Source organism: Podarcis vaucheri (genome assembly GCF_965113315.1).
Source record: "Podarcis vaucheri genome assembly, chromosome: 3".
In the NCBI taxonomy this organism is placed as follows: Eukaryota; Metazoa; Chordata; class Lepidosauria; order Squamata; family Lacertidae; genus Podarcis; species Podarcis vaucheri.
Genome location: NC_138761.1, coordinates 31,267,152 through 31,294,316, shown reverse-complemented (window position 1 = coordinate 31,294,316; position 27,165 = coordinate 31,267,152). Strand labels below are relative to the sequence as shown.

Genomic DNA, 27,165 nt, shown 5'->3' with positions numbered 1-27,165 from the left:
AAGTAATATTTAGGATTGCAACCCTTATTACTTACTGAGAGCCAGTGTGGTGTAGTGGTTAAGAGCAGTGGACTTGTAATCTGGTGAACCAGGTTCGCTTCCCCGCTCCTCCGCATGCAGCTGCTGGGTGACCTTGGGCCAGTCACACTTCTCTGAAGTCTCTCAGCCTCACTCACCTCACAGAGTGTTTGTTGTGGGGGAGGAAGGGAAAGGAGATTGGTAGCCGCTTTGAGACTCCTTAGGGTAGTGATAAAGCAGGATATCAAATCCAAACTCTTCTTCTTCTACTACTAAAGTACAAAACAAATACATTAAAATGCAGACATAAAAGAAGTACAATAAACCTCAGTAAAAATTATCAGAACGAGGCTGGCAATAAAATCAGCAAAATGCTTAAATGAACAAAGCAACCTTTAACAGATGCTGAAACAACATCACAGGTGGTAACTGCCTTACACACACACGTGTGTGTGTGTGTGTGTGCATCTCTGTGTGTGACGCAGAGAAAGAGAGAGATTTCAGAGGTTGGGTGCCACTGCAAAAAAAGTTCATCGCCTGGTTGCCATGAGATCTAAAATGGGTTAGATGCACCAAGGAAAAATAAAACTTAATGTAAAGGTAAAGGTACCCCTGCCCATACAGGCCAGTCGTGTCCGACTCTGGGGTTGCGTGCTCATCTCGCTCCAGAGGCCGTGAGCCGGCGCCGTCCGAAGACACTTCCGGGTCATGTGGCCAGCATGACGAAGCTGCAGCTGGCGAGCCAGCACCAGCGCAGCACACGGAAACGCCGTTTACCTTTCCGCTATAAAGCGGTTCCTATTTATCTACTTGCACTTAGGGGTGCTTTCAAACTGCTAGGTGGGCAGGAGGTGGTACCGAACAATGGGAGCTCACCCCGCCGCGGGGATTCGAACTGCTGACCATACGATCGGCAAGTCCTAGGCACTGAGGTTTTGCCCACAGCGCCACCCGCGTCCCTTTAATGTAGAGGACCATTAAATATGGGCTGGTCTGAGACATTTGGCTGCCTGAGCCAGAATAGCAAATGGTAAACACATCAAGTAAAGATGCATAGTACCTAAGGAGATTTTGGCACAAAAGGCAGAACAGCCTATAAGCACTCTCCCCCCTCTCCTCCCTGGTGGCAAAAGGACTGTACAACAATAATAAAGTCACTAACAGTTTGCTACCCTTTCACAATATCCCAACCAGCTCCTGATACAGCTGCCTCACTCCGTCTAATGGTAGCTCCAAAGTGTGTGTCTAATGCATCTCCTTTTTAATGCCTTGTTGAAAAACAACTTTTCCTTATTCTCAGGAGAATTTGAATTCTTCACAGTAGAGGGCACTAAAGAACAGTCTTACGACAGAGGAATCCTAGTTTTCATAGGAATGCCTGTGCCTCTGTGACCAAGCATGCAAGCTGGACACGGTTGTTATGTGTAACATATGTTTCCAGTTAGGTGGAATTATGAGTCCAAATAGCTCAGAGATTGCTTTCTAAGTTCCCATTTTTAAATGTGCATTTTAGGTTCCTCAGTTCTCCCATGCAGAAACTGGACTAACACAGCATGACTAAGGGAAGCCTTTCCAAATAGTAGGCTGGCTGCGTAGCATAAACCGCTAGCAGTTTCTATGGGACAAGAGTCTTCATTTTGTGTAAGGCAAACAGAATAAACATTGGGCAAACAAACAGAGAATTTCTTTACAATAGTGCAGTTGAATGCCTTAACCCACCATCTGTCCCACCTTCCTTTCGCTGAATTAAGGATTGCTTGCATGGGATTCCCAGGCAGTCTCTTTCCCATTCAGACACTGACCAAATCAGTCTTAACTTTAGCAAAGTTGCTGCATCTTGTGACTTTGGACCCGAGCCTATAGATTTTATATAGCATGCAATTTGATGATATATAGCATTATATTCTCTTCATGATGATGAAGAGAAACTTACAAGGCACTGGTGTTCTGCAAAATGTGATCTAACAGGTAAAGATTATGAAGGAATTTGTATATTAAAGTGTAAGTTATAAATAATAACAAAAAATGCTGTGTTCTCTTTGGTGTAAACACTGGTGTTGAAGCTCTTAATTTAGTGCAGCTGGATGGTGATCCTTAAAACCGTTCTCATTCTCAAAGCGGACTTTGGACTTTGACTAGCAAAGGATTAGTACTGACTGATATGACTACACATTATATCATGCCTTTTTTTGCAGGCACATTTTAAAGCAGGCACATCAAGGAAAGTATTCACTGCAATTATAGTTTTTTTTTTTCCTCACCAGGGAAGAACTCCAGGAAACCAAACTATTCCCACTATATCTACAAACTTTAAATAAATAAATAAAAGAGTTATAGTGTCAACAGTCCCCCCCCCTTAATGCGTTACTTGTATCGTTTCCCTTTAAGATTTTTGACAGCCTGCCATTTATTCCTATCAACATATTTCAGTGTGACAGCTGCCCACTGGCTATAATGTAATGCTGGAGCCCCACATACAAACAGTAATGGGGGAACTTAGACGGACTACGAAGGTGCCAAGAGTTCTGATAAAAATGCCCTGGGACCTTGCAGAAATCAGCAGGGGATAGAGAACACAAGAACTATAAAATAAGCAGTGCCATATCATTGGCGTATCTACACCCATAGGCTTAATAGCTAACTTTGGGAAATGCAGTTCTGTGAAGGGGTCTAGGGATCTACAACACAAGATTCTTGATACCCTTATCAAGCAAAAGCTGCTTGTTCTCTTTGGGACTAAGCCATGATATTAAATGGTACAGATGTTCTGGATCATGGGTGTACCATCTATTTATACACAGACACAGCATGTTTTCTAATATATCCTTAGCATCATTGGGGGGGGTATGCAGTCTTTAATTCTGACCCTCCATAAGTCGCTGGACTCCAATTCCCATGGAGTTCACAGAAGGTGATCGAGTTGTAGTCCAATAACACCTGGAGAGCCACAGATTCCCTATCCCTGCTTTATTTAAAAACGACGGAAGACGAGATTTTTCTGGAGCAAAAATCAGGCAACTATACAACCTTATCTGTGTAAAGAATCTCCTTCTTCCTCACTTTTGTCCAGTACCCAGGATTTTAGGTGCTTTATATAAATCATGAACTGCGTATACTAATTAGTCCAGAACTGTACTAATTAAGTCACAGCTGGAGGCAGTAATGCTTCTTGATACTGGGGGGTGAGGGTGGGTGGGGATGCTCTTGCCCCCAGGCCCTGCTTGAGGGTTTCCTATAGCTGGCCACTGTGGGAACAGGATGCTGGACTAGATGGTCCATTGGCCTCATCCAGCACACTCTATTTACATTCTTGACTGCCATCCAGCAACAGCAGAGAGGGAAGCAAAGTCTCTCCATCAGCTCTACTAAGAGACTCCTTGCTTCCTCAGAACTGTTTCCATTCAAGCTGATAATTGTATGAATCTTGCTTGTAACTTCTATAATTGGTATCTGAGTTTGCTTGCTTTCCTCTTCCTCCCCGTCCCCTTTTTAAGCTGGAGAACTGGGTGAAAATGTTCTAAATTAATGAACAAATAATTGTGATTCACAGAAGACAACCCACTTTATAGGAAGTTGTTACAGAGATCTTACCTTATGGGCTATTCGCACACCAGTCCTGAATGAATAGTAGGTAAGGTGAAGATAAAGGACCCCTGGAAGGTTAAGTCCAGTCTTGTCCACAAGACAAGATTAATAGTAGAGAATGTTTGGAAAATCAAAAGCAGTTTACACACAAATTGCACTCTGGTTAAATCTATTTAATTTATCTTAGTACACCAGCTTACTTGTTAGCAGGTTCATTAATATTAAGTAAAACAAAATAACAACCAGCTTTAAAGCATATTTCTTTAAAAAAGCAAGTATTCTTGAATGAATTCTGTAAAGCTCAGAAGGTATATATCAAACGTATCAAAATTAACTATTATCTAGGTAGAAATATATCATTTCGGGAATGCAAAGGCTTGATTCTTCTGTCAACACTGGACAAGATAATTCTTTAAATGGCAGCTTTTAGAGATTTCCATCCATAAGGTTAAACCCAGCAAGCCAGCTTAATGCTTTTTCCAGTTAGATATTCATCTGATCTCTTACCCTTGGTGCCTAGGGCATTCCAGGAAGATGAGTTTTATTAAACACCATGACAGATACTTCTGTCCTATACACACAGGCTGCTTGATTGTCTACAGCTGCTTTGACTGAAGCAGGATAAACAGAGAGTTGTGCCAAGGCAACATCTAGTACCCAACAAATGGGGCAAAATTCTGCATGCCATACAGATGTCTTACACAACTCCCACCTGCTTTGTAATCCTAGGTGTAGCATTCTAGCTGCAAAGCAAGATTGCTGGGGCTACTTCCTATGCCTGCCCTGATTTCTCTGCCAAAAATGCCCTTGAGTGCCACATGAACTGCCCTCGACTACTGAGGATGTAAGGTGGCCCTCTGCACCACCAGTAGAACAAGAATTGTCATTTGCAATGCTGTCAGAAGCCACATGGTCCCAGGACAATCAGATCATAAGGAGCCACCTTATACTGAAATGGACCAACTGCTCATCCAGCTTGGTATTATTTATTTACACTGACTAGTGGTGGCTCTCCAAAGTTTCAGACATGGAGTCTTTCCCAGCCTCACCTGGAGATACTGGAGAGTGAACTTAGGAGCTTCTGCAGACAGACAGGTGGGAGACACTCACTTATGAATCACCTGACATCATGGCACCAGGTGGCCCATTTTTGCCTGCAGGGGTCTTCAGGAGCATTTTGCGAGAGGCTTCACAAGATCCAAGTAGGACTTCGCAAGCACCACCCATCCGTGGTACCTGTAAACCCCCTGTCAGCTGAGCCAGGTCTTCATCTGCCCCACAACTGACGACATATATGAAGTCAAGGGTAGGGCAGGTGGGTGTGGCTTGGCCAAAATGGCCTTGGGGCCATGAGAGGAGGCCTAACTAGGTCTAAGCCGGCCTGTGGGCTGAAGATTCCTCACCCCTCACCTACAGTCACAGATCAAGCAGGAGTTACAGAAGAAGAATGAAAGTCTACTGAGGAGTAGTGGTGGGGAAATGACATAATAGAGCAGGTGTGGAGGACCTCTTTTATAATGCTAGAACTCATGGACATACAATGAAGATGAATGTTGGAAAATTCAGGACGCATTTTTAAAAATAAACACATAAACTATGGTACTCACTCACAGTCATGGCCACCAATTTAGATGGGTTTGAAAGAGGATTAGATTCTTAATTCTATGAAAGGGCTATAGATGGATACTAGCCATGGCAGCTGTGCTCCACCTCCAGAGTTGGAGGCAGTAAAGCTTCCAAATACCAGTGCTGGAGACCACAGGAGACGAGAGTACTCTTGGGCTCAGGTCTTGCTTGAGAGCTTCCTATAAGCAGCTTGGCTGGCCACTGTGACAACTGGATGGCCTGATCCCACAGGATCATCTTATGGTCTCACGTTCTAACCTGATGCTGCCGACCTACAACTCCCATAAACTCTTAGCTATTGAGACATGCTTGCTGAGGCTGATAGGAGTCATAGTTCTGCCACATCTGAAGGGCCAAAGGTTTCCCACACCTTTAATAGAGGTTTATAAAAGTACGCATGGTGTGAAATTAGCACAGTGGTGGGGAAAATTATTCAGCTCTTCTGGGCAGCCTTCTGGGGGCTGCATGACAGTGGTAGACAGGGCCAGAAGCAAAAGCAGGCAGAGCAATGAATGTAAATGTTACCTTTGTACCACAGGCTAGTTTATACACACACCCCTGCCTCTATCCTCTATCCAAGCAAATGAAACTAATTATCTGCCCTCAAAAACACATTTCAGCCAGTGATGGTGGGCATGAGGCAAGGCTGGTGAAAGCGGGCATGGCTTGCAGAAATGTTCCCTTCCCTTAAGAGAGATAAAAGCACTACCAGGGCCTGGCAACCCTACCCACAGGGCTCTCACAATTCTCCAGCTAAGAACCAGAACTCCCAAGGTATCTGGAACTGATCGCAAGATGCTTGGCTACGAGATGGGTCCAATGCAATAATGTCCTCAAGCTCTTATTTTGTCAAATAATTTCTCTTCCCAATTCCCCCTTTTCATCCATCTTTTCTGGTCTTTGCCTGCTTCTGCTCTTGCTCCTGCGTGCTCTAACATGTAGACCAGGGATGGGTAACCTGTGGCTCTGCACATGCTGTTGGACTCCAATTCCCATCCAGCATGGCCAGTGGTCAGGGATGATGGGAGCTGTAGTCCAACAACATCCAGAAGTTCCCAATCTCTGATACAGACATTCCATAGATGCAGCTTTTCCTGCCTCTGTGGAACACCAGCCCACCATGCAGCTTTACTAAGGCCTGACCAGAATTATGAAAACTTCCTCTCTTTGTTTTCCTTTCATGTGTCCCCCTTACCTGTCACTCTACCTCCATTTCCTCCTACATGCTGTCCTTTTCTTTGTCCACAGATTTTGCTTTTGTCAAGGCCAGCCTGACTAATACGCGGCAGTACAGTCTGGTCCATTGGGCTGAATGGGGCACTACTGCACCAACTTCATTTTGCCCTCAGTCAACCTCCATCTCCCTACCTTTTTTCAATTATAATTGGTCCAAAACTGGCTTTCAGCTTCCTCCTCCTTAGCTTCAGTGTTTCCTGTGCAGAACTCAGCAAGGAGGAGTTTAGGGACAAAATTAGAATTAATTGACTTTGCCTATCATTGACCGTGGTTGTGCCTGTCATTGGCTCTGGCTCCACCTACTGTTGGCCTCCTGCCTTACACGCCAGCAGTCCCAGTGGAGACCAGTCACCACTGTTAGGCAAAGGTGGCTGCCTCAAGGGGTGAGGAATGGAGGTGAGGTGTTGAAGGACAGAGTTGTGCATGTCGCATAGTCTGCCCTATACCTCTCAGGCCTCATGTGTCGCAGGGGACACTGTCCTGCCACCAATGTTCATTCAGCTGACAATCCAGTTGAATTTTGCACATGGAATGGGAGGTGGGGTGCCATCCTTGCCTCAGGCGGCCAAATGTCTTGGGCCAATCCTGCTGGTGGGTGGTTGACACACAATTACTATATTTCTAAAGCTAGCCCAGCTAATCAACGTTTTGTTCTTTTGGCCTTACTCATTCTTTTGATCAAAGCACTTATCAGAGAACTACTCAAGTCCAGAGCAGCAAATGAGCCATCCCGAATGTTCAATCTGATCTATTTTTTCTTTCTTGGTGCTGAGTTGGGAGACATTTCTGAAGACGAAGTTTCAGCGAAAGGGAAATTTGGCCAGGTGCTTCAACGACCGTTCCTTCTGTCTTCAACCAAATGTGGCAGGCTGCAAGTCTTAACGAAACGCCGTAGCTATTGAAACAGCCACTCCAAGAGGAGATGAGTAGGCATTAGCTAATCCCTGCAGACCAAGTACCAGATAACGGCATCCTTTTTGCAGTGCTTTGCCCACATTCTAGAAGAAAAGAACAGAGAACACTACTGAAGAGCAGGACATACTCAAGAAAGTGACAACATATACCCCATGTTTCCTCAAAGTGGCATACATGGGTCTCCCAACCTCTCCATTTTAATCTCACAACAACTCTGTAAGGTAGGTTAGGCTGAGAGATTGTGACTGGCCCAAGGTCACCCAATGAACTTCATATCTGAGTTGAAATTTGAACCCCTGTCTTCCAGGTCCTGGTCCAACACTAACCATTACACCACACAGATTTTTTTACATTTATTTTCAGCTTCAAAAAATATTACTTGAGTGAGGCTCTGTTCTCACAATGCTTTCTGGTCACAAGGTATAGGAAAGCCAGTACAGTGTACTAGAAAGAGTGGTGTACTTAGATCTGGGAGACTGGGGTTTGAATCCCTACTTAGCCATGAAGCTCACTGTGGAGCTGGCCACCATCTCTCAGCCTACACTACCACACAGAGTTACTGGTTAATGGTATGAGGTGCAGCCCCTTAGTTCCTTGGGGCAGGGAGCAGGATACATTTGTAACAAAGGCCAGCTCACACGTGAGACAAGGTGAGGTGATCATCTCAAGTGCAGGGATCCACAGGAGCAGCAGGTTCTGATATAGATTTTTATCCCCCCTCCCCCTTGTTTCCGATGCAGATCTCCACTCACCTATTCTACTCTGCTGGGGAGCAGGGCATTATTTTGTGATTTGCCTCAGGTGCCAAAATGTCTTGGGCTGGTCCTGGATACCATGTTGATTTCATCTGAATGTAACTTTTGAGAGCCAGCATTTATCACAATCATGCAAGGCTTTGTTTTCCATGGAATTCCTCTATATGATACCACTTTCGTTGACCAACCTACGTACATATATATGCACACATACGGACATTCCTTTCCTGCCTTATACCTCAAAGGGTTCTCAAGACAGCTTACAAATAATGTAAACCCAAACAGAAAATATACAATGCAATCCCCCACCTACCCCCAATTCCTTCTCACCAAAACCACTTCCTTTACACTGCCTGCACCCCTCAGAACGCCATTAAAATCTGAGAAGAGGAAGAACTGTGAGGGGAGAGAGAGACCATGTTTGCCATCAGGGAATGACTGTTTCCACCTGCCTTGCACCACCCTTCAGCAGGAGTGCTAGATTGGCTCTACTGGTGCATTTGCACTATGCCATCACTATGCCACCTTCCTCCCCTTCTCCTGACAACTCATGGGGTCAGGTGAGTACCACCACTCTACCATGGCATCTGTTACTGCCTACGGAAGCTGCTTCCAAAATAAATCAGTGGGGAATTTCTGGTCTTTGGTTTGTTTGGTTTTGCTAGGAGCTAATGTCATCAGCTTTGCAATATTCAATATTTTTGAATATTGGTGACCTTTGTGTTCACTTAAATTTTGTCGGGGGTTTTTTTGTAATTTGTTGTAATTGTGTTCTACTTTTTATTAGGTATCGTTGTTGCACTGCTCTCTTTAGACTTTCTTTTTATGTGAATCTATGACTATCACCTTTTTGGGGAAAAAACCTTTATTTAGATAGGTAAGGTTGTTGCCTTTATTTTATAACATAATAATTTTATAATATAACAAGCCTTAAGGAATAGAGGGTTGAAAAGACATTAAAAAGAACAAAAGGCAGCTCCCCCAGATTCATGCTGGGACAAATGAAACAAAACCTCACTGGAAGCTGGAGGCTGCTATGCTGTTTTTGCAGCAAATACTTGATGCTGGAGGAGTGTATGAGACTCCCTGGAATTCGAGCTATTTCCTTTAGACTGAGATTGCCTCAAGTACTAGATTACACAACACCAGCTATCTATCACCATGGGCTCATTCATCAATTCATACTCAGGAAAAACTTAGTTGTGGATTGTTGAGTGAGTCTGAATAAAGGCTTGGTCATATCAACACTATACATTCAAAACACTAGGATACCACATTAATTATCAAAAGCTAATGCTATTCTAGGCTGCATAAACAGAACTATAGGGTCCTCATCAAGGGATGTAATAGTTCTGCTCCATTTTGCCTTGAGCATACCACTCCTGGGGAACTGTGTCCAGTTCTGGGCACCACAATTTAAGAAGGATATTGACAAGCTGGAACGTGTGCAGAGGAGGGCTACCAAGATTATCAAGGTCACCTATGAGGAATATGTTTAACCTGGATATGAGGAGACTGAGAGGAGATATAATAGCTATCTTCAAATATCTAAATGGCTGTCACATGCAAGATGGAGCAAGCTTGCTTTCTCTCTCTCTGGAGGGTGGGACCCAAACCAAGGGCTTCAAGTTATAAACAATAAGATTCCAACTAAACATCGGGAAGAACTTTCTGATGGTAAGAGCTGTTTGGCAGTGGAATGGACTCCCTTGGAAGGTGGTGGACTCTCCTTCCTTGGAGGTTTTTAAGAAGAGGTTGGGATGGCCATCTGTCATGGATGTTTTAGCTGAGATTCCTGTATTGCAGGCAGTTGAAATAGTTGACCCTCAGGGTCCTTTCCAACTCTTCAGTTCTATGAAGTGGCTACATTTTGGCCCTTTGGTCCAAACTAATTCTAAAACTTGCTGCAGCAGCAAGCTTAAGGCAGGGCAGTGATTGAACTCGTGGCCCTCTAGTTGTTGGACTACAAATCCCATCATCCCTGACCACAGGCCATATTGGCTGGGCTGATGGGAGTTGTAATCCAACATTATCTGGAAGGTTCAGAGTTCCCCATCTCTGTGATAGGGCCTACAAATAGTTGCACAATCACACCTCTTTAAAATGCACTGGTGCAGCCAACTCCCTATCAAATGCTTAGAATTGTGTGAAGTCATTGGTGCAAGATCAGAATAAATTCCTGTTCAAGGAAAAGAAAGATGAAGCTGGAATGCCACCAACAGAGGTGGTCACATAAAGGACATCATTGTCTCATCCTCTATCTAGCCTTGGCCAAATTACTTTACCTCTTTTGTTTCATTGGGCCTGGCAGAGATTGTGCCATAAAATGCTTGGACCTTGGCCAAAACAATGGAGCCCTGATTTCAGCAGAGTTCAAGGTACTTTCCAACACAAACATACAGCATGACCTTTGTGTTCATTTCCTATACACGATGAAGCAATATTTAAGAGGCGGGGTGCGAAAGTCTCACCGAAACCTGTAGCAAATGACACAGACAACAACTCATGGCCATCAAACTCCCTGTGTACACACATTATACCTTTAAAGCACATTTGCCCCCTCAAAGAATTCTGGGCACTGCACTTTGTTAAGGTTACTGGAATTGTAACTCTTTGAGGGGTAAACTACAATGCCCATAATTCTTTGAGGAAAAGAATGTGTTTCAAATGTGCTTTAAAGGTGACATGACTGCTGTATGTTGGATCTTATATACAAGACTTATCAGCAACAACACGTGAGCTAATCATCCTTTCAGTTGACCCATACAATATATGAAATTTCCACAGACAACCTGATGCTTACTATTTTATCCAGGGATAGGGAACTTATGGCCATTGTCCCTGACTGAATGGCCTTGGATCAGTCACTTGGGCCAGAGTAATCTACTTCACAGGGTTGTTGTAAGGATAAAAGGGGAAAGGGTCATTTATATTCCAATGGGTTCAAGGTGACTGGCCAAAGACAGTGACTGGCCAAAGGTCACCCAGTGAGCTTCCTGGCTGAGTGGGGATTTGAACCCTGGTTTCCCAGGTCCTGGTCCAACATTCTAACCACTACACCACACTGGCCACCTTGACCTCCTTGCAGAAAAGGGTTGGTATGGGGGAAAGACTGGTAATTCCAATGGCAGAGCATGTAGAAGTTCGCAGGTTCAATCCCCAGGTAGTGCTGAAACCCTGGAGAGCCCCTGATAGTCATTGTAGACTGAGCAAGATGGACCAATGGTTTGATTCAGTATAAGGCAGCTTCCTATGTTCTTAAAAGGACAGGTATACGTATAATGAATGAATTAATTAATAAACAGCAACAGTAGTATTTTCATTGGTAAAACTCTTGCAGCAAACCAGCAGCAAAGTGTTAATGCTGATGCAGTCAGACACAGAACGGAAGGGAGGTCTATTATTTTATCTCTTTGTCTCTGTTGCAGAGGGTGGGAAACGAACCTCACACTTTTTGCTAATTGGAACATTGTCAAAGTAAGGATGCCAAGCCAAGAAATGCCGCACAAAGAGATGCAAAGCATCTGTCACGTGGATAAGCTTAGAGTATTTTACAGACTGAAATGGCAGGTCTCTCTTTTGATCTACAGGAATGCTGGCTTCAGCTCAGATAGGACTGGTTTCTTCTTAAAAGGGAAAGGGAAAAGGGGGGGAGGTGAAATCCAACAGGCTCCTTCACTGGATTTAACTTGTTATTTGTTTTTTCAAAGACAGTTCTGTTTGTGCTGCAAGAGCAGCCTTCTGCCACAAGAATTATCCAAAGAAGATCGCATGAACGTAAAGTTGTAATTACGTACTTATAAGTGGAGCCTGCAACAAAATGCTGCACTCTTTTTTTCAGGATTCCAACCACTCAATTTCCCCTTGTCCCCTCCCAACAGTCAACAGTCAACCAACCAGCATTCTGTAGCCACTGAGCAGCACTCTCAGTCCTCACTAGGTTCTTTGCAGGGAGGAGTGTCCTTCACCTTTTATCTAAGGATATATAGAGACTTAATTCTCAAACCTGGTTATGAACTTCCTCAAACCTGCTAAGAGGGTAAGAGGCCTCTTCTGGATCAGGCCAGTGGCCCACGCCCACCTAGTGCAGCATCCTGCTCTTACAACCAGATGCCCATGGGAAGCCCGAAAGCAGCACCTGGACACAACAACACTCTCTATCTTCTGCTGTTTCCCTGCTGCCAGCATTCAGAAGTATGCTGCCTCCATCAGTGGAGGTAACAGCACAGCCATCAGTTAGTAGCCAGTCACTGAGATATCCTTCTTGTTTTCTGTGTGCTGTTTTGCCTACAGAAACAACAGCAATCACACCCGGGGCACTGAAAACAGAGGAATGTATTATGCCTCACCTATCTGTCTACATGAAGTTCCATAAAGGGGGGGGCAGATCCCTTTTACCAAGTAGTTTGCAATCTAAATAGGCAACAGGGGAGATAAAATGGGGTTTAGAGAGAGAAGCAAATGTAATAGTAATAGTAATAGTAATAGTAATTTATTATTTGTACCCCACCCATACTCTGGGCAGCTTCCAACAAAGATTAAAAATACATTAAAATGTCACACATTAAAAACTTCCCTGAACAGGGCTGCCTTCAGATGTCTTCTAAATGTCAGGTAGTTGTTTTTCTCTTTGACATCTGATGGGAGGGCGTTCTACAGGGCGGGCGCCACTACTGAGAAGGCCCTCTGCCTGCTTCCCTGTAGCTTAGCTTCTCACGGTGAGGGAACCGCCAGAAGGCCCTCGGCACTGGACCTCAGTGTCCGGGCAGAACGATGGGGGTGGAGACGCTCCTTCAGGTATACTGGGCCGAGGCCATTTAGCGCTTTTGTGTGAGCAAAAGCAGGTTTACGCACGTAATACTTTGCTACAGGGAGATGGATTAAGAGGTTTTTAAGCGTTGTAGAAAGACTTGGATTTTGAGGAGGGTGTTGAAGGGGTGGGGCAGACAGACAGACAACAGAGAGAGGGGAGGGAGGGAGATAGAGAGGGGCACCATGTACATGGTCGGGGAGCAAGGAGAAAATTTCACCCATACTGGGCAGCATAGGAGAATGTGAAGCAGGAGACTCACTTGAAGGTGGCAAAGCTGAAGCTGTGGTCACAACAAGCAAACCAGGACTGGTGTGCTCTAGGGCAGTTAAGATTATCAGCACTATCCTAAACAAAGTAATCCATGCTCTGGTAACCTCCAGGCTAAATTACAGCAGTGCACTCAATGTGGCTTTGAAGATGCTTTGGAGCCAGCAGCTGGTGCAAAATGCTTCACTTTGAGGAACTAGCGCTTTTACAAGTACCACAAAATATTTGTCCTGCACTGATAGGGAACTGAATTTTCAGCAGCACTTACATTTTTAAACTCCTTACCCATTGATATTGGGCAGGTGCCTTCATTGTATTGTTTTTACTGCCTGCTGAATTATTTGTTGCTTAGGCAATCCCACCCACATATGTAAGGTTGTCATGCATTTTAATAGGCTTTTTTAAAAGGTATACTTCAAACCACTGGTTTTATGTATACTTTGATTGTTTAGGCCAGCTTGTCTTTAACTTCTGCTTTTATTGATAATTATAACATAATTATCTAATCACGCCCTTCCTCCAAAAGGAAGTAAACCAATCAGAGGTTTTGACAATAGGCGTACATATTTTATAATTAAATAAGTAAATAAATATTACTATTCAGGCTTGAGATAGTTTTATTGACTAGTTTTGTATTTTTATCTGAATGTGACCCTACTTGAGTTTGCTTTTTAGTGAAGGAAGTGATACAAAATTTTCTAAATAACTAAAACAAAATGGAATTTAAAACAATAAACTTTCAGTGTACAAATTCAAACAGCTGATTGCATTCAGGATAGCACAGTTACAAGGAAAATGAACATTCTTGTCTCTTTGTCGCCTGATACACACATGCATATATAGGATCCACCCTATTATTTTTATTGTAATTTGTTTTAACGGATTTTAATATTGTGTTTTTATATTGTTGTAACCCACACTGGGACCATTTGATGAAGGGCAAGTGAGGAATCAAATTACTACTATTAATTTTATTATCATAAGAATTTTGGTTTAGGCATTTATTAGACCCTTTTCTTCTTTAAAGAGATTCCCCCCCCCCCCATGACCGTTTTAGATAGTGTTGCTGTCAACTATCTAAGACCAGCTGCTGCATTAATTATAACAAAATTAACTGTTATTAATTATTAGGACAAGAATTCAGCTTTATTAATCAGGTATCTGAAAAGTAAGGAGCTAAGCTTTTAATTATCAAAACCTGAAATGAAATAAGCTAAATGATTTTTTATAAAAAATTAATAAATCCACATTTTTAGAGAACATTGAAAACAGCTCTTATGCAGGATGCCAATGTGTCATACATCATGCCAGATTTTCAGTGGAGCACCAACAAAGAGAAATTATGGCTATCTTTCATTGATACACAATTGCTACACTATTGTGTTTTTTGTTATCTCTTTTGTACCTAAAGGTAAAGGTAAAGGTAAAGGTACCCCTGCCCGAACGGGCCAGTCTTGCCAGACTCTGGGGTTTGTGCGCCCATCTCACATCTATTGGCCGGGGGCCAGCGCTGTCCGAAGACACTTCCGGGTCACGTGGCCAGCGTGACAACGCTGCTCTGGCGAGCCAGAGCCGCACACGGAACGCCGTTTACCTTCCCGCTGGTAAGCGGTACCTATTTATCTACTTGCCCCCGGGGGTGCTTTCGAACTGCTAGGTGGGCAGGCGCTGGGACCGAGCAGCGGGAGCGCACCCCGCCGCGGGGATTCGAACCGCCGACCTTTCGATCGGCAAGCCCTAGGCGCTGAGGCTTTGTACCTACAACCACCCAATTCAGATTTGTAACAAAGTCTCGTCACAGTGACTTGCCAAAGGCAATTTTTATAGAGTTGCACTTGATTCAATAATTTCCACAGCATGTATACTTTGCAGGTTTTCTTTTTCATCCTGAAAGGAAGTGTGCAAAATAGAGCAGTTATTTTATCTGCCAAGCCATTGAAAATCTACCATAGTGTTTTTGCCAGTTGAATCAGTTTCTGGTTTATTTCTTCATATGTTTTTGTTGTTGTTGTTGTTGTTGTTTTGCCTCAGTTTTTATTATTTGGTTTAATATTGAATGGATATTTGTATTTTTGTATACAACGCAATGAAATCTATATATGGATGAAGATTTGCCTCTTTCAATACTTTTAACCATGATGGGATTCTTAACTTAGTCCTCATCCAACTCCACTGTGGAGTGCTGGTTTTAACTTACAAAGCCCTAAGAGATGGGTAGGGAACCTGTGGCTCTGCTGATATGGTTCGGTTACAACTGCTTTCATCCCTGACCACTGGCCATGCTGGGGCTGATGAGAGTTGGAATCCAATAACAACTGAAGAGCCACAATGTACCTTAAGAACCCCCTCTCACTCGTGACCTTGCTCTTAGATTAGCATCAGAGACCCTCCTCCATCCATGGAAGTATAATAGAAAAGATGGTCTTTTCCACTGAGGTACATAGTTTATGAAATGCCTTCCTCTGACCACCTTCATTATTGTCTTTTTGACTTCAGGTCAAAATATATTTTTATTTGCACAGGCTGGCTGTTGTGCTAGAACCTTAACATGACAAGGGAAGAAATTTCACTTCACTTTATGATAGCGAACGTAGAGAGTGACTGTTATTTTGCATAACTTAATCTGGGTTTGGGAAATCTTTTAGCCACAAACAAACACCTGGCCTCTCTGTATGTTCATTTTAAAACAAAAAGTCTCTTCCTAGTCCATTCTTTTATTTCCTTTTATAAAACCATATAAAACCAGTGTTTCACAGCTGCTACAAGATTATCTTTCCTAATTAGAGCAATAGACAGCAAAACTGACCCAGATCCCTTTTTGTCTCTGGAAAGCCCCACTCTGTGGTTTCTTGAATGATTCTTCCCCAAATCCATAGCTGTCAACCTTCCCTTTTTTGTGGGAAATTCCCTTATTCCAGCGCCATTTCCGGCTGCTATCCCAGATTGTTAGATATCCCGTAGAGTGTCCCAGGGACAGGTGAGGCTGCTGATCCCTTATTTTCAAATCTGAAAGTTGACAGCTATGCCTAAATCCCTGAACTGAGCAAACCAGACGACCTCCAAGATCCCGTCCAACTTCAACATCCTACAGTCCTTCAAAAGCAGGTGGCTTCAAACTTGCAATGAACATGCACCCAAGGTTGTCAACAACTGGGTCTGTTGCTATGAAAGTAAGAAAGGGCGGTCTTGGATCATTGTACAGAAGACCTTACGAATGCTGAGAGAACTGAACTGAGCACCATCCTAGACCCTCTACATGTTCTCTAGGAGTCATCTGAATAGAAATGTTAAGCATATACCCTTGCACACAAGGCCAGCCCAAGACATTTGGGCACCTGAGGAAAACGATACGATAATCTTTATTGTCATTGTCCCATACAGAACAACAAAATTGAAAAAATCTACATCAGACATTCAAAAACCCACAAGCCTGCTGTCCCAGCCTGGTTAGCCCCTAAAAACAAGGGCTTTCACACCCAAGCCCACCCGGGAAGAAGGGGTGAGTGAAGATCTGCATCAGGAACAAAGGAGGAGTAGAGATCTGCATCAGGATCTGCTGCCCCTGTGGATCCTGCCACCTGAGGCCAGGGGTACCAACTTGAATAAAATATAGGGGGAGACCAGCTAAGTCCGGCCCCATATAATTGATCGTATGACATGGCACATGCACACCATGTGAATGGCAATGTCCATCAACTTAGGGGGCCCTGGCACCCTCAAATATTTTTTTGAGGGGGTAAGGGACCTCCACCCCTAGGAGTTGGCTCCTGTGCCTGAGGCGGTTGCCTCACTTAGCCAGCCTCCTGGATGGGTCGGCTCTGCTTGCACACCACTCAGACCAAATACAGAAGTACCTCAGGTTAAGAACTTAATTCATTCCGGAGGTCCGTTCTTAACCTGAAACTGTTCTTAACCTGAGGTACCACGTTAGCTAATGGGGCCTCCTGCTGCCGCCGCACCGCCTCCTCACGATTTCTGTTCTCATCCTGAAGCAAAGTTCTTAACCCGAGGTACTATTTCTGGGTTAGCGGAGCCTGTAACCTGAAGCGTCTGTAACCTGAGGTACCACTGTATCCCACATTCCCACAACATAACTCAAGGTGCCTGTGTCGCGGCTGGGTGAGATCCAGTTTTTTACCACTCTGGCAACAAGGTGCTAGCGAAGTGTGGTGAAGCCAGTTCAACAATCCGATGCGTCCGGAAGTCCCCCAGCTCTTTTTAAATACAGTGGTACCTCGGGTTACATACGCTTCAGGTTACAGACTCCGCTAACCCAGAAACAGTACCTCGGGTTAAGAACTTTGCTTCAGGATGAGAACAGAAATCGTGCGGCGACAGCACGAGGCCCCATTAGCTAAAGTGGTGCTTCAGGTTAAGAGCAGTTTCAGCTTAGGAACAGACCTCCGGAACTAATTAAGTACATAACCCGAAGTACCACTGTATTTGTTTTTATTATATATGACTGAAGTCTTCCCTCATCCTATCCGATAGCCGGGGGCGCCGAGGCTGGGCAAGACACTCGCCTAGCGACCCCCGAATAACGGACCTGCGCGCGAAGCGGCTGAGGCGCCCCTCGCCCCGCCGCCCTCGCCGCCTACCTTGCCGTATTTCTTGAGCTTCCTCCTGCGCTTCTTGCTCTTGCGCTCGGCTTTGGGCCGCTGCTCGTCTCCCGCGCCGCCGAGAGGCTCGTACTTGTCCGGGAGGACGGCGAAGGCGACTTTCTTGGAGGCGCAGCCGGGCTCCCCCTCCTCAGCGGGGCCGCTTGGGGCTGTCTGCCTCCTCTCCTCCTCCTCTTCTTCCTCGTCCTTTTCCAGGATAGAGATTTCGTCCTCCGCAGGCCCCCGCCGGGGGTAGTTGGCTCTCCGGGTCCCCCCGACGGTCATGGCGCCCGCAGGTGGCCCCCGCGGAGAGCCTGAGGCACCTTTGCTCCCTTTCCCTCAGCCGAGCGCGCAGCAGCAGGAGATCCGCGCGCGGGGCCGGCGGGAGGGAAGTAACAGGTGGCGCTCAAGGGACACTTTCGCCTAGGCGGCGCCAGCGCCAAGGCCGCAGCCTGCCCTCCCGGTGTCCCCACAAAAGGGCGGGGAGAGTCCGCTTCCCGAGGCTTGGCAGCTGATCCAAGAAGTCCAACATCCTGTGCCAAACGGCGCTGTGGACAACACACACACACACACACCCATTTCCAGGGCTTCCTGTTGCACCAGGCACTTCACATCCCGACGCACAATAGCCGTGATCCGTAGGCTCAGGCAGGGAAAACAATGGCGTTGTGTGCGACTGAACTCTTAAAACAAAAGGAAAAAGTGCTGCCTCAGGAGAAAGGCAATTTCCTCCCCGGGGTCTTTGATCCATTGGCTTCTTCGGAAATTGATAAAGCTGATGGGACAGTTGATTTGGAAAAGTTTTCCCTGTCATCTTCTGCTTTCCCTCTTCCGCTTCCAGACCCAATAAAGTGTGACGCCTTGAGATGAAAAAGATGTTGAAATATACATTTTTTTAAAAACCATAAGCATTTTTGCTTGGTATTATAGGTCAGGACATTAGAATCATAGAATCATAGAGTTGGAAGAGACCACAAGGGCCATCGAGTCCAACCCCCTGCCAAGCAGGAAACACCATCAGAGCACTCCTGACATATGGTTGTCAAGCCTCTGCTTAAAGACCTCCAAAGTAGGAGACTCCACCACACTCCTTGGCAGCAAATTCCACTGTCAAACAGCTCTTACTGTCAGGAAGTTCTTCCTAATGTTTAGGTGGAATCTTCTTGTAGTTTGGATCCATTGCTCTGTGTCCGCTTCTCTGGAGCAGCAGAAAACAACCTTTCTCCCTCCTCTATGTGACATCCTTTTATATATTTGAACATGGCTATCATATCACCCCTTAACCTCCTCTTCTCCAGGCTAAACATGCCCAGCTCCCTTAGCCGTTCCTCATAAGGCATCATTTCCAGGCCTTTGACCATTTTGGTTGCCCTCCTCTGGACACGTTCCAGTTTGTCAGTGTCCTTCTTGAATTGTGGTGCCCAGAACTGGACACAGTACTCCAGGTGTGGTCTGACCAGAGCAGAATACAGTGGCACTATTACTTCCCTTGATCTAGATGCTATACTCGATCGACATTAATAGGCAAGATGTTAAATTGTTTTTATACGCAACAACTGCAGCAAGAGTATTGTTAGTCCAGAAATGGAAACAAGAAGAAATTCCGACGAAAGAAGAACGGCAGACAAAACTAATGGACTATGCAGAATTGGACAAAATGACAGGAAGGATTCAAAACCTGCGGGACTAGAGATATACAGAAGATTGGAAGAAGTATATGAATTACTTGAAGAGCAACTGTAATCAACAAATTACGCTAGTAGGACTACAAGAAGTTTTGTAAGGAGAAATATACGAAGTGTTACAAAGTAGAAAAAGATAGAGATACTGTATTGGTTATGAGTTTGAAATGTAATAGGGAAGATAAGAAATGCACACTGAGAGATTAGATTGGAAAATTTTCAGACAGGATTGATGGAAGTCAAAAAAATTGAATAAGATGTAAAAGTATGTTTAATTACTGTTGAAAATGATATGTTAAAAAACTAATTATATATATATATATAATGTTTTGCTGTAGCTCAGTGGGACAGGATCAGGTCCCAGGTTCAATCAGTGACCTCTCTAGGTAGGGCTGGAGTGTCGTCCCCCCCCCACCTTAAATCCAGGACAACTGCTGCCAGTCAGTGTAGACAGACTGGATATGGTTGCTAGGAACCACAAGTGAGGCAAGTGATGTGGTGGTGAGGTCCTGCTTTCAGGCTGCCCATAAGCATGTTCTTGGCCACTATGAGATGCTGTAGATGGACTATTGGCCTGATCTAGCAGGCTCTTCTTATGCTCTTATGATTCATAAGCCTTATACAAGCATTCTTTGAAATCAAGTTGACATAATGCATGTGGTGGCCTGGCCCCCATTGTCTCCATTTTTACCCCCGACCTTGTCTCATTCACCTGGACAGCCAGAAGTAGGTTCTGAACATATTCAGGTCTAGGAATTGATCAGAATTCTAAACTTTGAATCCAAAGTGAGTCTAGGTTTGCAGGCATATTGCCTCTGCAAGAGAAGCGAGATCACATTTTTTTTTAGTTTAATGATATAAACCCTCCAGTACTTAATCTTCGCTAAACACTTCACTACACATCCATAAACCAGTTACATGAAATGATCAGTCCCTCCTCCTATTTTATGCTATTTCATCTTTAGTTCAGTAGCTCTTTGGTTGGAATTCATTAATAAGCTTATCTTGTTTTCATTTGATGTCGCTACTAAAGTAATTCCCCAAGTAATTAAGAATTTTACCATGCCTCACTGTCCGAGCGCTGTACTAGAAGTGTTCTTTTGATTACTAAGATATTGGGAATCATATACATTTTCCTCCAGCAGGAGCTGTCATAAAGAATCTAATCTTTCTCCCCCACCCCCCAAATCCCATTTTATTCTGCATTACTGGTTTCTAATACTTTATGTGAGAAAAAAGTACATTAATTCTGAAGCTGAATTTGGTTTAGCAACATGGGTTTTTGGGGTTGGGGGTTGGGAAGGGAATCTATCATTGTAAATATATTATAATTAAAGGGCACAACTGGCCAGCAGAGTCCGTAAAGGAAAATCACCAAACCTGTGCATCAAATTCATGGATAGATCATCTAGCACTCAATAAATCTCTTCACAGCTGTACTACCTCATGGAAGAATGTAGCCGAGGCAGAATCAGATAGACCCTTTAGACCAGGCATGGCCAAACTTGGCCCTCCAGCTGTTTTGGGACTACAATTTCCATCATCCCTGACCACTGGTCCTGTTAGCTAGGGATGATGGGAGTTGTAGTCCCAAAACAGGTGGAGGGCCGTTTGGCCATGCCTGGTTTAGACTATAGGCTTCCTGTAAGGCATTGGGTTGGCCAATGTGAAGCCGCTTAGCTATATGGATCTTTGGCCTGATGCAGCATGCCTCATAAGCTCTTTTGATTGCAGGTCTAGCTGGGCGATGACCAATCTTCTCCTCTTGTTTGTCTCAGCTTGCTCACCTCATGTACAGTGGTGCCCCGCAAGACGAAATTAATTCGTTCCGCAGGTTTTGTCGTCTAGTGAATTTTTCGTCTTGCGAATCACGAAATCCCATAGGAATGCATTGAAAATCAATTAATGCGTTCCTATGGTCAAAAAAAGTCCAAACAAAGCCAAATTTGGTACAACAACAGTTTATTAACTGCTCTTTAAAGTCACACATACTGTAAAGAGCAGTTCAAAAATTGAAGGGAAAATAAATTAACTTTATAAACAAAACATGTCTTTGTTTTTAGACAAAGGAAACAAAGTCGCGAGACGTTTTCGTCTTGCGAAGCAAGCCCATAGGTGAAATTCGTCTTGCGAGGCAAATCGAAAACGGAAAAACCTTTCGTCTAGCGAGTTTTTTGTCTTGCGAGGCATTCGTCTTGCGAGGTACCACTGTACTTTGCACTTTGCCAAAATAATAGCCTCAGTCTGGCCACATGATGCTCCTCCTTCCTTATAGGAGCCAACTCCTAGGAGCTAAGGTCCCTTTGACCCCCTCAGTAAAATATTTGATGTCTCTCTGCAAGTTGAAGGGCATTGCCATTTAAATGGTGTATGTGACTTCTGATCAATTATGTGAGGCATGGCTTACCTGCCCCCTGCAGCCTTCCTTAATTCCCTACAATAGGTTCCTGCTCACTCCAGCAGAGTCATTTGTTATTACTTTCAAATTACTTTCAAAGATTGCCTTTGCTTTGCTCCCCACTTCACTTCCCACCCACACCCAGATATATCCCTGCCTATTACATTCTTTCCTCCAAGCTCCATCATCCTCAGATGTTTTAATGTCCCCCAAAATCCACTCTCTCCACAACTAGCCGCCCAACACATGAAACTGGCTCCCAAGACAGCTGCTTGATGCCACCTCTTCCTTCACATCCATAGTCAAAACCCACTTTTCCATGACACCTTTGGTTGAATGCCCACATTCGCATCTGCAGCTCATTACAACACTGGAAACTGCCTTATACTGAATCAGAATATTGATTCATCAACCTCAGTATTACATTGACTGGAGCTTGAGGTCTCTCTTTCTCTGGAGGTTTTTGAAGCAGAGGTTGGATGGCCATCTGTCATGGATGCTTTAGCTGAGATTCCTGCATTCCAACGGGTTGGACTAGGTGATGCTGGGGCGGGGAGGGGGGCATCCAACTCTATGATTCTATGTCTGGCAGTGCCTATCTAGGTTTCAAGCAGTGGTTTTTCTCAACCCTACCTGGAGATTCCAGGGATTGAAATTGGGACATTCTGCATGCAGAGCAGATACTGTACCATAGAGCTATGGCCCTTCCCCAAATCATCCTAAGCACATGTTAAAATGAAATCATCACATATTCTTCATTTACCCCTCCTCTCCATTTTCAAATTTCAGGCTGCAGGTTTGCCTGGGCAAAGGCCTGTCTTCTACTCTGCAAAATGCCATGTGTCCTGATGGTTGCAATAAATATTTACTTGCTACCATCTTTATATTCTTAACAATCACAATTTACTAACCTGGAGATTCCAGGGATTGAAATTGGGACATTCTGCATGCAGAGCAGATACTGTACCATAGAGCTATGGCCCTTCCCCAAATCATTCTAAGCACATGTTAAAATGAAACCATCACATATTCTTCATTTACCCCTCCTCTCCATTTTCAAATTTCAGGCTGCAGGTTTGTCTGGGCAAAGGCCTGTCTTCTACTCTGCAAAACGCCATGTGTCCTGATGGTTGCAATAAATATTTACTTGCTACCATCTTTATATTCTTAACAATCACAAGTTACTAATCACCTTCTACAAAATCATCTCAAGGCAATAAAAACAGCAAAGAAAAGTTACAAACACACACAAAAAAACAGATGATATATTTAAAGCAAAACACTACAGAATATACACTTGTAGCAGAGACCCATTTATTCAGCTAAGAAAGCCCATCAGAAGAAAAATATCTTCATTTAGTCCCTGGAAAGCACAGATAGTGGGTACCTGTCATATCTTGACAGGAATGCAATTCCACAGAACGGGACAGCGACAATGAAAGTCTTTTTCCGAGTTATTGTGGAGCGGGCTTCTGAGATCATCGGAATTTGCATCAGAAAATCTCCCACAAACTGCAATGATCTACAAGGTATATAAGGGCTAAGGCGGTTTCTCAAGTAGCTAATTAACTTATACTTTAGTACAAACACCTTGGACTTGGCCGAGTAGCAGATTGTTAGCCACACACCAGGTGCAGCCTCTGAATCAAGCCCAAAGGTAGTCCTCACAATGCAGTAATCCAACCTTGAGCTCACCTATGCATGGGCGATTGTGGTCAATCTGTCACCATCCATGAATGACCACAACTTGCCTATGAACCAACTTTAGTGTGTAAGCTTTTATGTAAAAGCAGAGTATGCTTACAATTCTTGTTACTTTAGAGGAAAACTGAAAATGTAAATTGGACTGAATAAAAAACTTTTAGGGGAAAATTCCCAACCATTTATGGCGAAGTCCTTCTAAGCCACAGGGTGCCCTTAGTTCAGGAATCTCAGGCCTATGTGACCCTCTTGACACTCCACAGCCACACTCCTCAGATGCCCTACTTGACACCTCAAGTGTTTTTTTGCCAGTCTGGAATGTGCCCTTGAACTCTGGGATGATGCTTGTTTGCCTAGATTGATAGAGAGGGGTGCATGAGTGTGTGTAGAACATTTGTTACTTTGCCCACTATTGCCTCTTGTCTCACCCACCACTGCCATGTGGCCCCCAAATAGTTGCCCAGGAGGGAATGTGGCCCTCAAGCTTAAGATGCTTCCCAGTTCCTGCTCTAGACCCTTTGTTGTTGTTGTTTAGTTGCTTAGTCGTGTCCGACTCTTCATGACTCCATGGACCAGAGCACGCCAGGCACTCCTGTCTCCCACTGCCTCCTGCAGTTTGGTCAAACTCATGCTGGTAGCTTTGAGAACCCTGTCCAACCATCTCGTCCTCTGTCGTCCCCTTGTCCTTGTGCCCTCCATCTTTCCCAACATCAGGGTCTTTTCCAGGGAGCTCTAGACCCTAGCCCAGCCCTATTTCACAGTCGCTGTGCTGATAAAATGGAATCATGTATGCTAACCTAAACCCTTTGGCGGAAGATGCACATAAAAATTCTTTGGCAAGGCTGACATTAAATGGCATGGGCTAAACTGCTTGTGAGTGATTAAGATAATTTGTTTAGTGGCTTGAGAATTCATCAATTTTACTTGATTTTTAGATGATTAAAATGTTTACATTCTTAAGTTTCATAACCTAGCCAGAGCCTTAGGAATTGGGCATTCTAAGGAAAATCTCAACAACAACAAAACAGTCCCAAGTTCATATCTGGATGAATTCATGCTAGGACCTCCTGGGGTCCTCTAAAACAGAACCATGCCCCCTCAAAAAAGAAAAAAAGAAAAAAAAAGAAACAAGGCCAAGGTTGGGGAGGGGAGGCACTTGGGTTGGTTTTAAGAAACTATTTGGAAATAAAAGAAACACACATATCTAAAAGATTTCATAAACCTGCAAACCACCAACTCACCACCACCTCCCCTTGCAACCCTTCCTAGATGGAGCCTCAAACCACCCAACCGGCACAGTTAGCGACAAAGAGCAAAAGACAAGGGAAGGTAGTATGAGAACCGTTCAAGTAAGTTTTTAATAGAGTGCACCAGTGAATGTGAATTAGGATGACTTGCATCAAAAAAATTATTGTTATTATTATTATTTTAAAAAGGAACACCAGATAAAAAGGGGTACAGTTCTTTCTTGCCAAAACACCATCCTTTTTTCTTCTTCTAAGGCAACAATACACGTTCATTTCAGAACAGAACTGTTACAGGAGAGCTACATCACAGTACAGTACAGCATGTCAAGTCCATCTGTCAGAAATCCATTCTCAAATGGCACATTTAGCTACACTTACAGCCTTCTAACTTTGGGTTACAGAGTTTACCACAGCTTCTTTTTTTCATTTTTGTTTTTTAAATAAAGTGACAATTTTGAATGACTTTTCTAATCTTTACAGGGGTGTGCGGATGGGGCCCGTATGTTGAAATTACAGTAATTACGACATTAAATAACATTGCACAACCAACCGCTATGATTAATTCAGTACAAAATAACAAATATTAAAATGTACCAAGTACTAGTGGTTTTACATAGTTTATATATCACCAATTATGAAGGAGTTTTCTTTACTTCCATAGGCAAATGCCTACTCACAGCTGCACATTACAGGCATAATGATGTGGAATAAATACAAGAAAGTGGGCAAAATATTAGAAACACAAACAAGATATATGAGAACAAAATTTGTACAATCATGTAAGTAATAATCTATTGTTATAAACCATGTTTGCTCAGCTGTAAAGTATATGAAACTGTACGTACTGGAGCGTGGGGTGGGGTGGGGAATATTCCAAAAACCAGTTAATTCCTGAGGTGTCATTTATTAGCTCTTACAATTGGGCAACATTTCAGAATACCTTGTGCTATGAAACAATGTATTTTCATAAAGTGGGATTTGTGAAGGCAGAGAACAATAGTATTTTCACTCCATGATGAATGAATATGAACTGTACTTCTATTCTGTTGCTACATTTGACCATATGTCACAAGAGCAATAGTTCAGTCTTCCCAAAAACCTTTTTTTTAAAAAAATGTTATCAAGACATGATTTCTGTTCCCCAACAAGTTTCAAGGGGCCAGAGGCCAACATACTCAGAACCCCCTTTTCTTCACTGTAAGTGCCAACACTGTAAACATGGTTGCATTTTTATTTTTTATTCTGCCAAATAAACACTGTTCTATAAAGGAGGCTAAGAGTGAAAGGGAAGCAGGAAAAATCTTGTATACAACAAAAGCCAATCTGTCCGTGACTAATTCAATTTTTATATGCAATTTGTTTTAAAGTAACTAAAATTGTTCATGCTACAGTTGTGAAAACATTTTTTTTGTGCATTTCTACTATGGACGTAGTTTTTAAAAAACGCATGGTAAGAGGTAAGAATTATAAAAACCACAAAAAATGTAAATAATGACCAGGAAGAACTTCTTAACTCAAAGCAAACACACTTCTGTGCTGATATCTAGACAACTATACAAGATCTGCATTTAAGCCTTCTTTTTTATTATACAACTCTATGAACATAAAACGAACAAAATGCTCTATATACTTACCTGTACATGTGAACATAACTTCTTCAGCTACAGTTTTTTTTCCTTTTAATATAGGTCATACTGAATTTAATTTTACAATTCAGAATAACTATGTATAACCTTATTGCAATGGGGCAATTTCTACATGGGGAGTTTCACAAGCCAATCATGTTAGGCATAACCAGTACATTCAGAATGTAAGCTAGACTCTTCCCTGATCCCAGAAACGTTGTTGCTCTTTACAGCTTAAGCTCATTCGCTATTTTGGATGCAATGTTTTTAAAGGCAATAGAAGTCCCGGATATTCGCTTGAAGCGGACTCCATTGAGTGACAGGCGTGGCAATTTACAAACTTCCATCTCCCACTGGACGAGGCTGTCTTGTCGTGCATCGCCATGGACACAGAAGAGCAGGAACCTCTCTTTTTGTTCATAGTCACAATTGTTAGCGTCTAACACTTTTCGAATCTCTCTCATCATATCATTTGGGTCCATGGAGCTTGTGGTCTTCATGCTCCACGTGAACCTCAAAGACCGTGGCTTAAAATCTTTACCATCTTCTTTTTCTCTGTCTTTTGGTTCTCCAGAAGTGCTCCTGAAAAGGGAAACATCATTTATATACCAATGACAAATTAGGGAATTACACTTAAGCACCAGACAATTTAAAAATGCTCTTGATCAAAATTATCCTCGCTTAGTAGAGCAACAAAAA

At 43.5% G+C, this 27,165-nt stretch overlaps 2 protein-coding genes across 7 annotated transcripts in view; both read right to left on the bottom strand.

Annotated features, from left to right (window-relative positions):
• Positions 1–3,755: 3,755 nt before the first annotated feature.
• LOC309529632 (required for drug-induced death protein 1) lies at positions 3,756–18,664 on the bottom strand. Of its 2 annotated transcripts, XR_014218224.1 has the most exons (3): positions 17,814–18,664; positions 14,974–15,102; positions 14,301–14,620 (listed from the first exon to the last, which is right to left on the bottom strand). XR_014218224.1 is itself a non-coding variant. In XM_082218043.1 (2 exons), the coding sequence occupies exons 1-2, from the start codon at positions 18,096–18,098 to the stop codon at positions 7,344–7,346; spliced, it is 405 nt and encodes a 134-aa protein (XP_082074169.1). In that variant the 5' UTR covers positions 18,099–18,339; the 3' UTR covers positions 3,756–7,343. The 2 variants fall into 2 exon arrangements, 1 of the variants encoding a protein (XP_082074169.1); XM_082218043.1 differs by lacking the exons at positions 14,301–14,620; positions 14,974–15,102 and adding an exon at positions 3,756–7,463 and having other exon boundaries at positions 17,814–18,339.
• Positions 18,665–24,924: 6,260 nt separating this feature from the next.
• MARK1 (microtubule affinity regulating kinase 1) overlaps positions 24,925–27,165 on the bottom strand; it is a 69,808-nt gene continuing 67,567 nt past the window's right edge. For all 5 annotated transcript variants that reach the window (XM_082217497.1, XM_082217495.1, XM_082217499.1 and 2 more), the window contains one exon: positions 24,925–27,048. In XM_082217497.1, the coding sequence (XP_082073623.1) occupies positions 26,694–27,048 (355 nt within the window). In that variant the 3' untranslated portion in view covers positions 24,925–26,693. The remainder of the gene's footprint in view (positions 27,049–27,165) is intronic.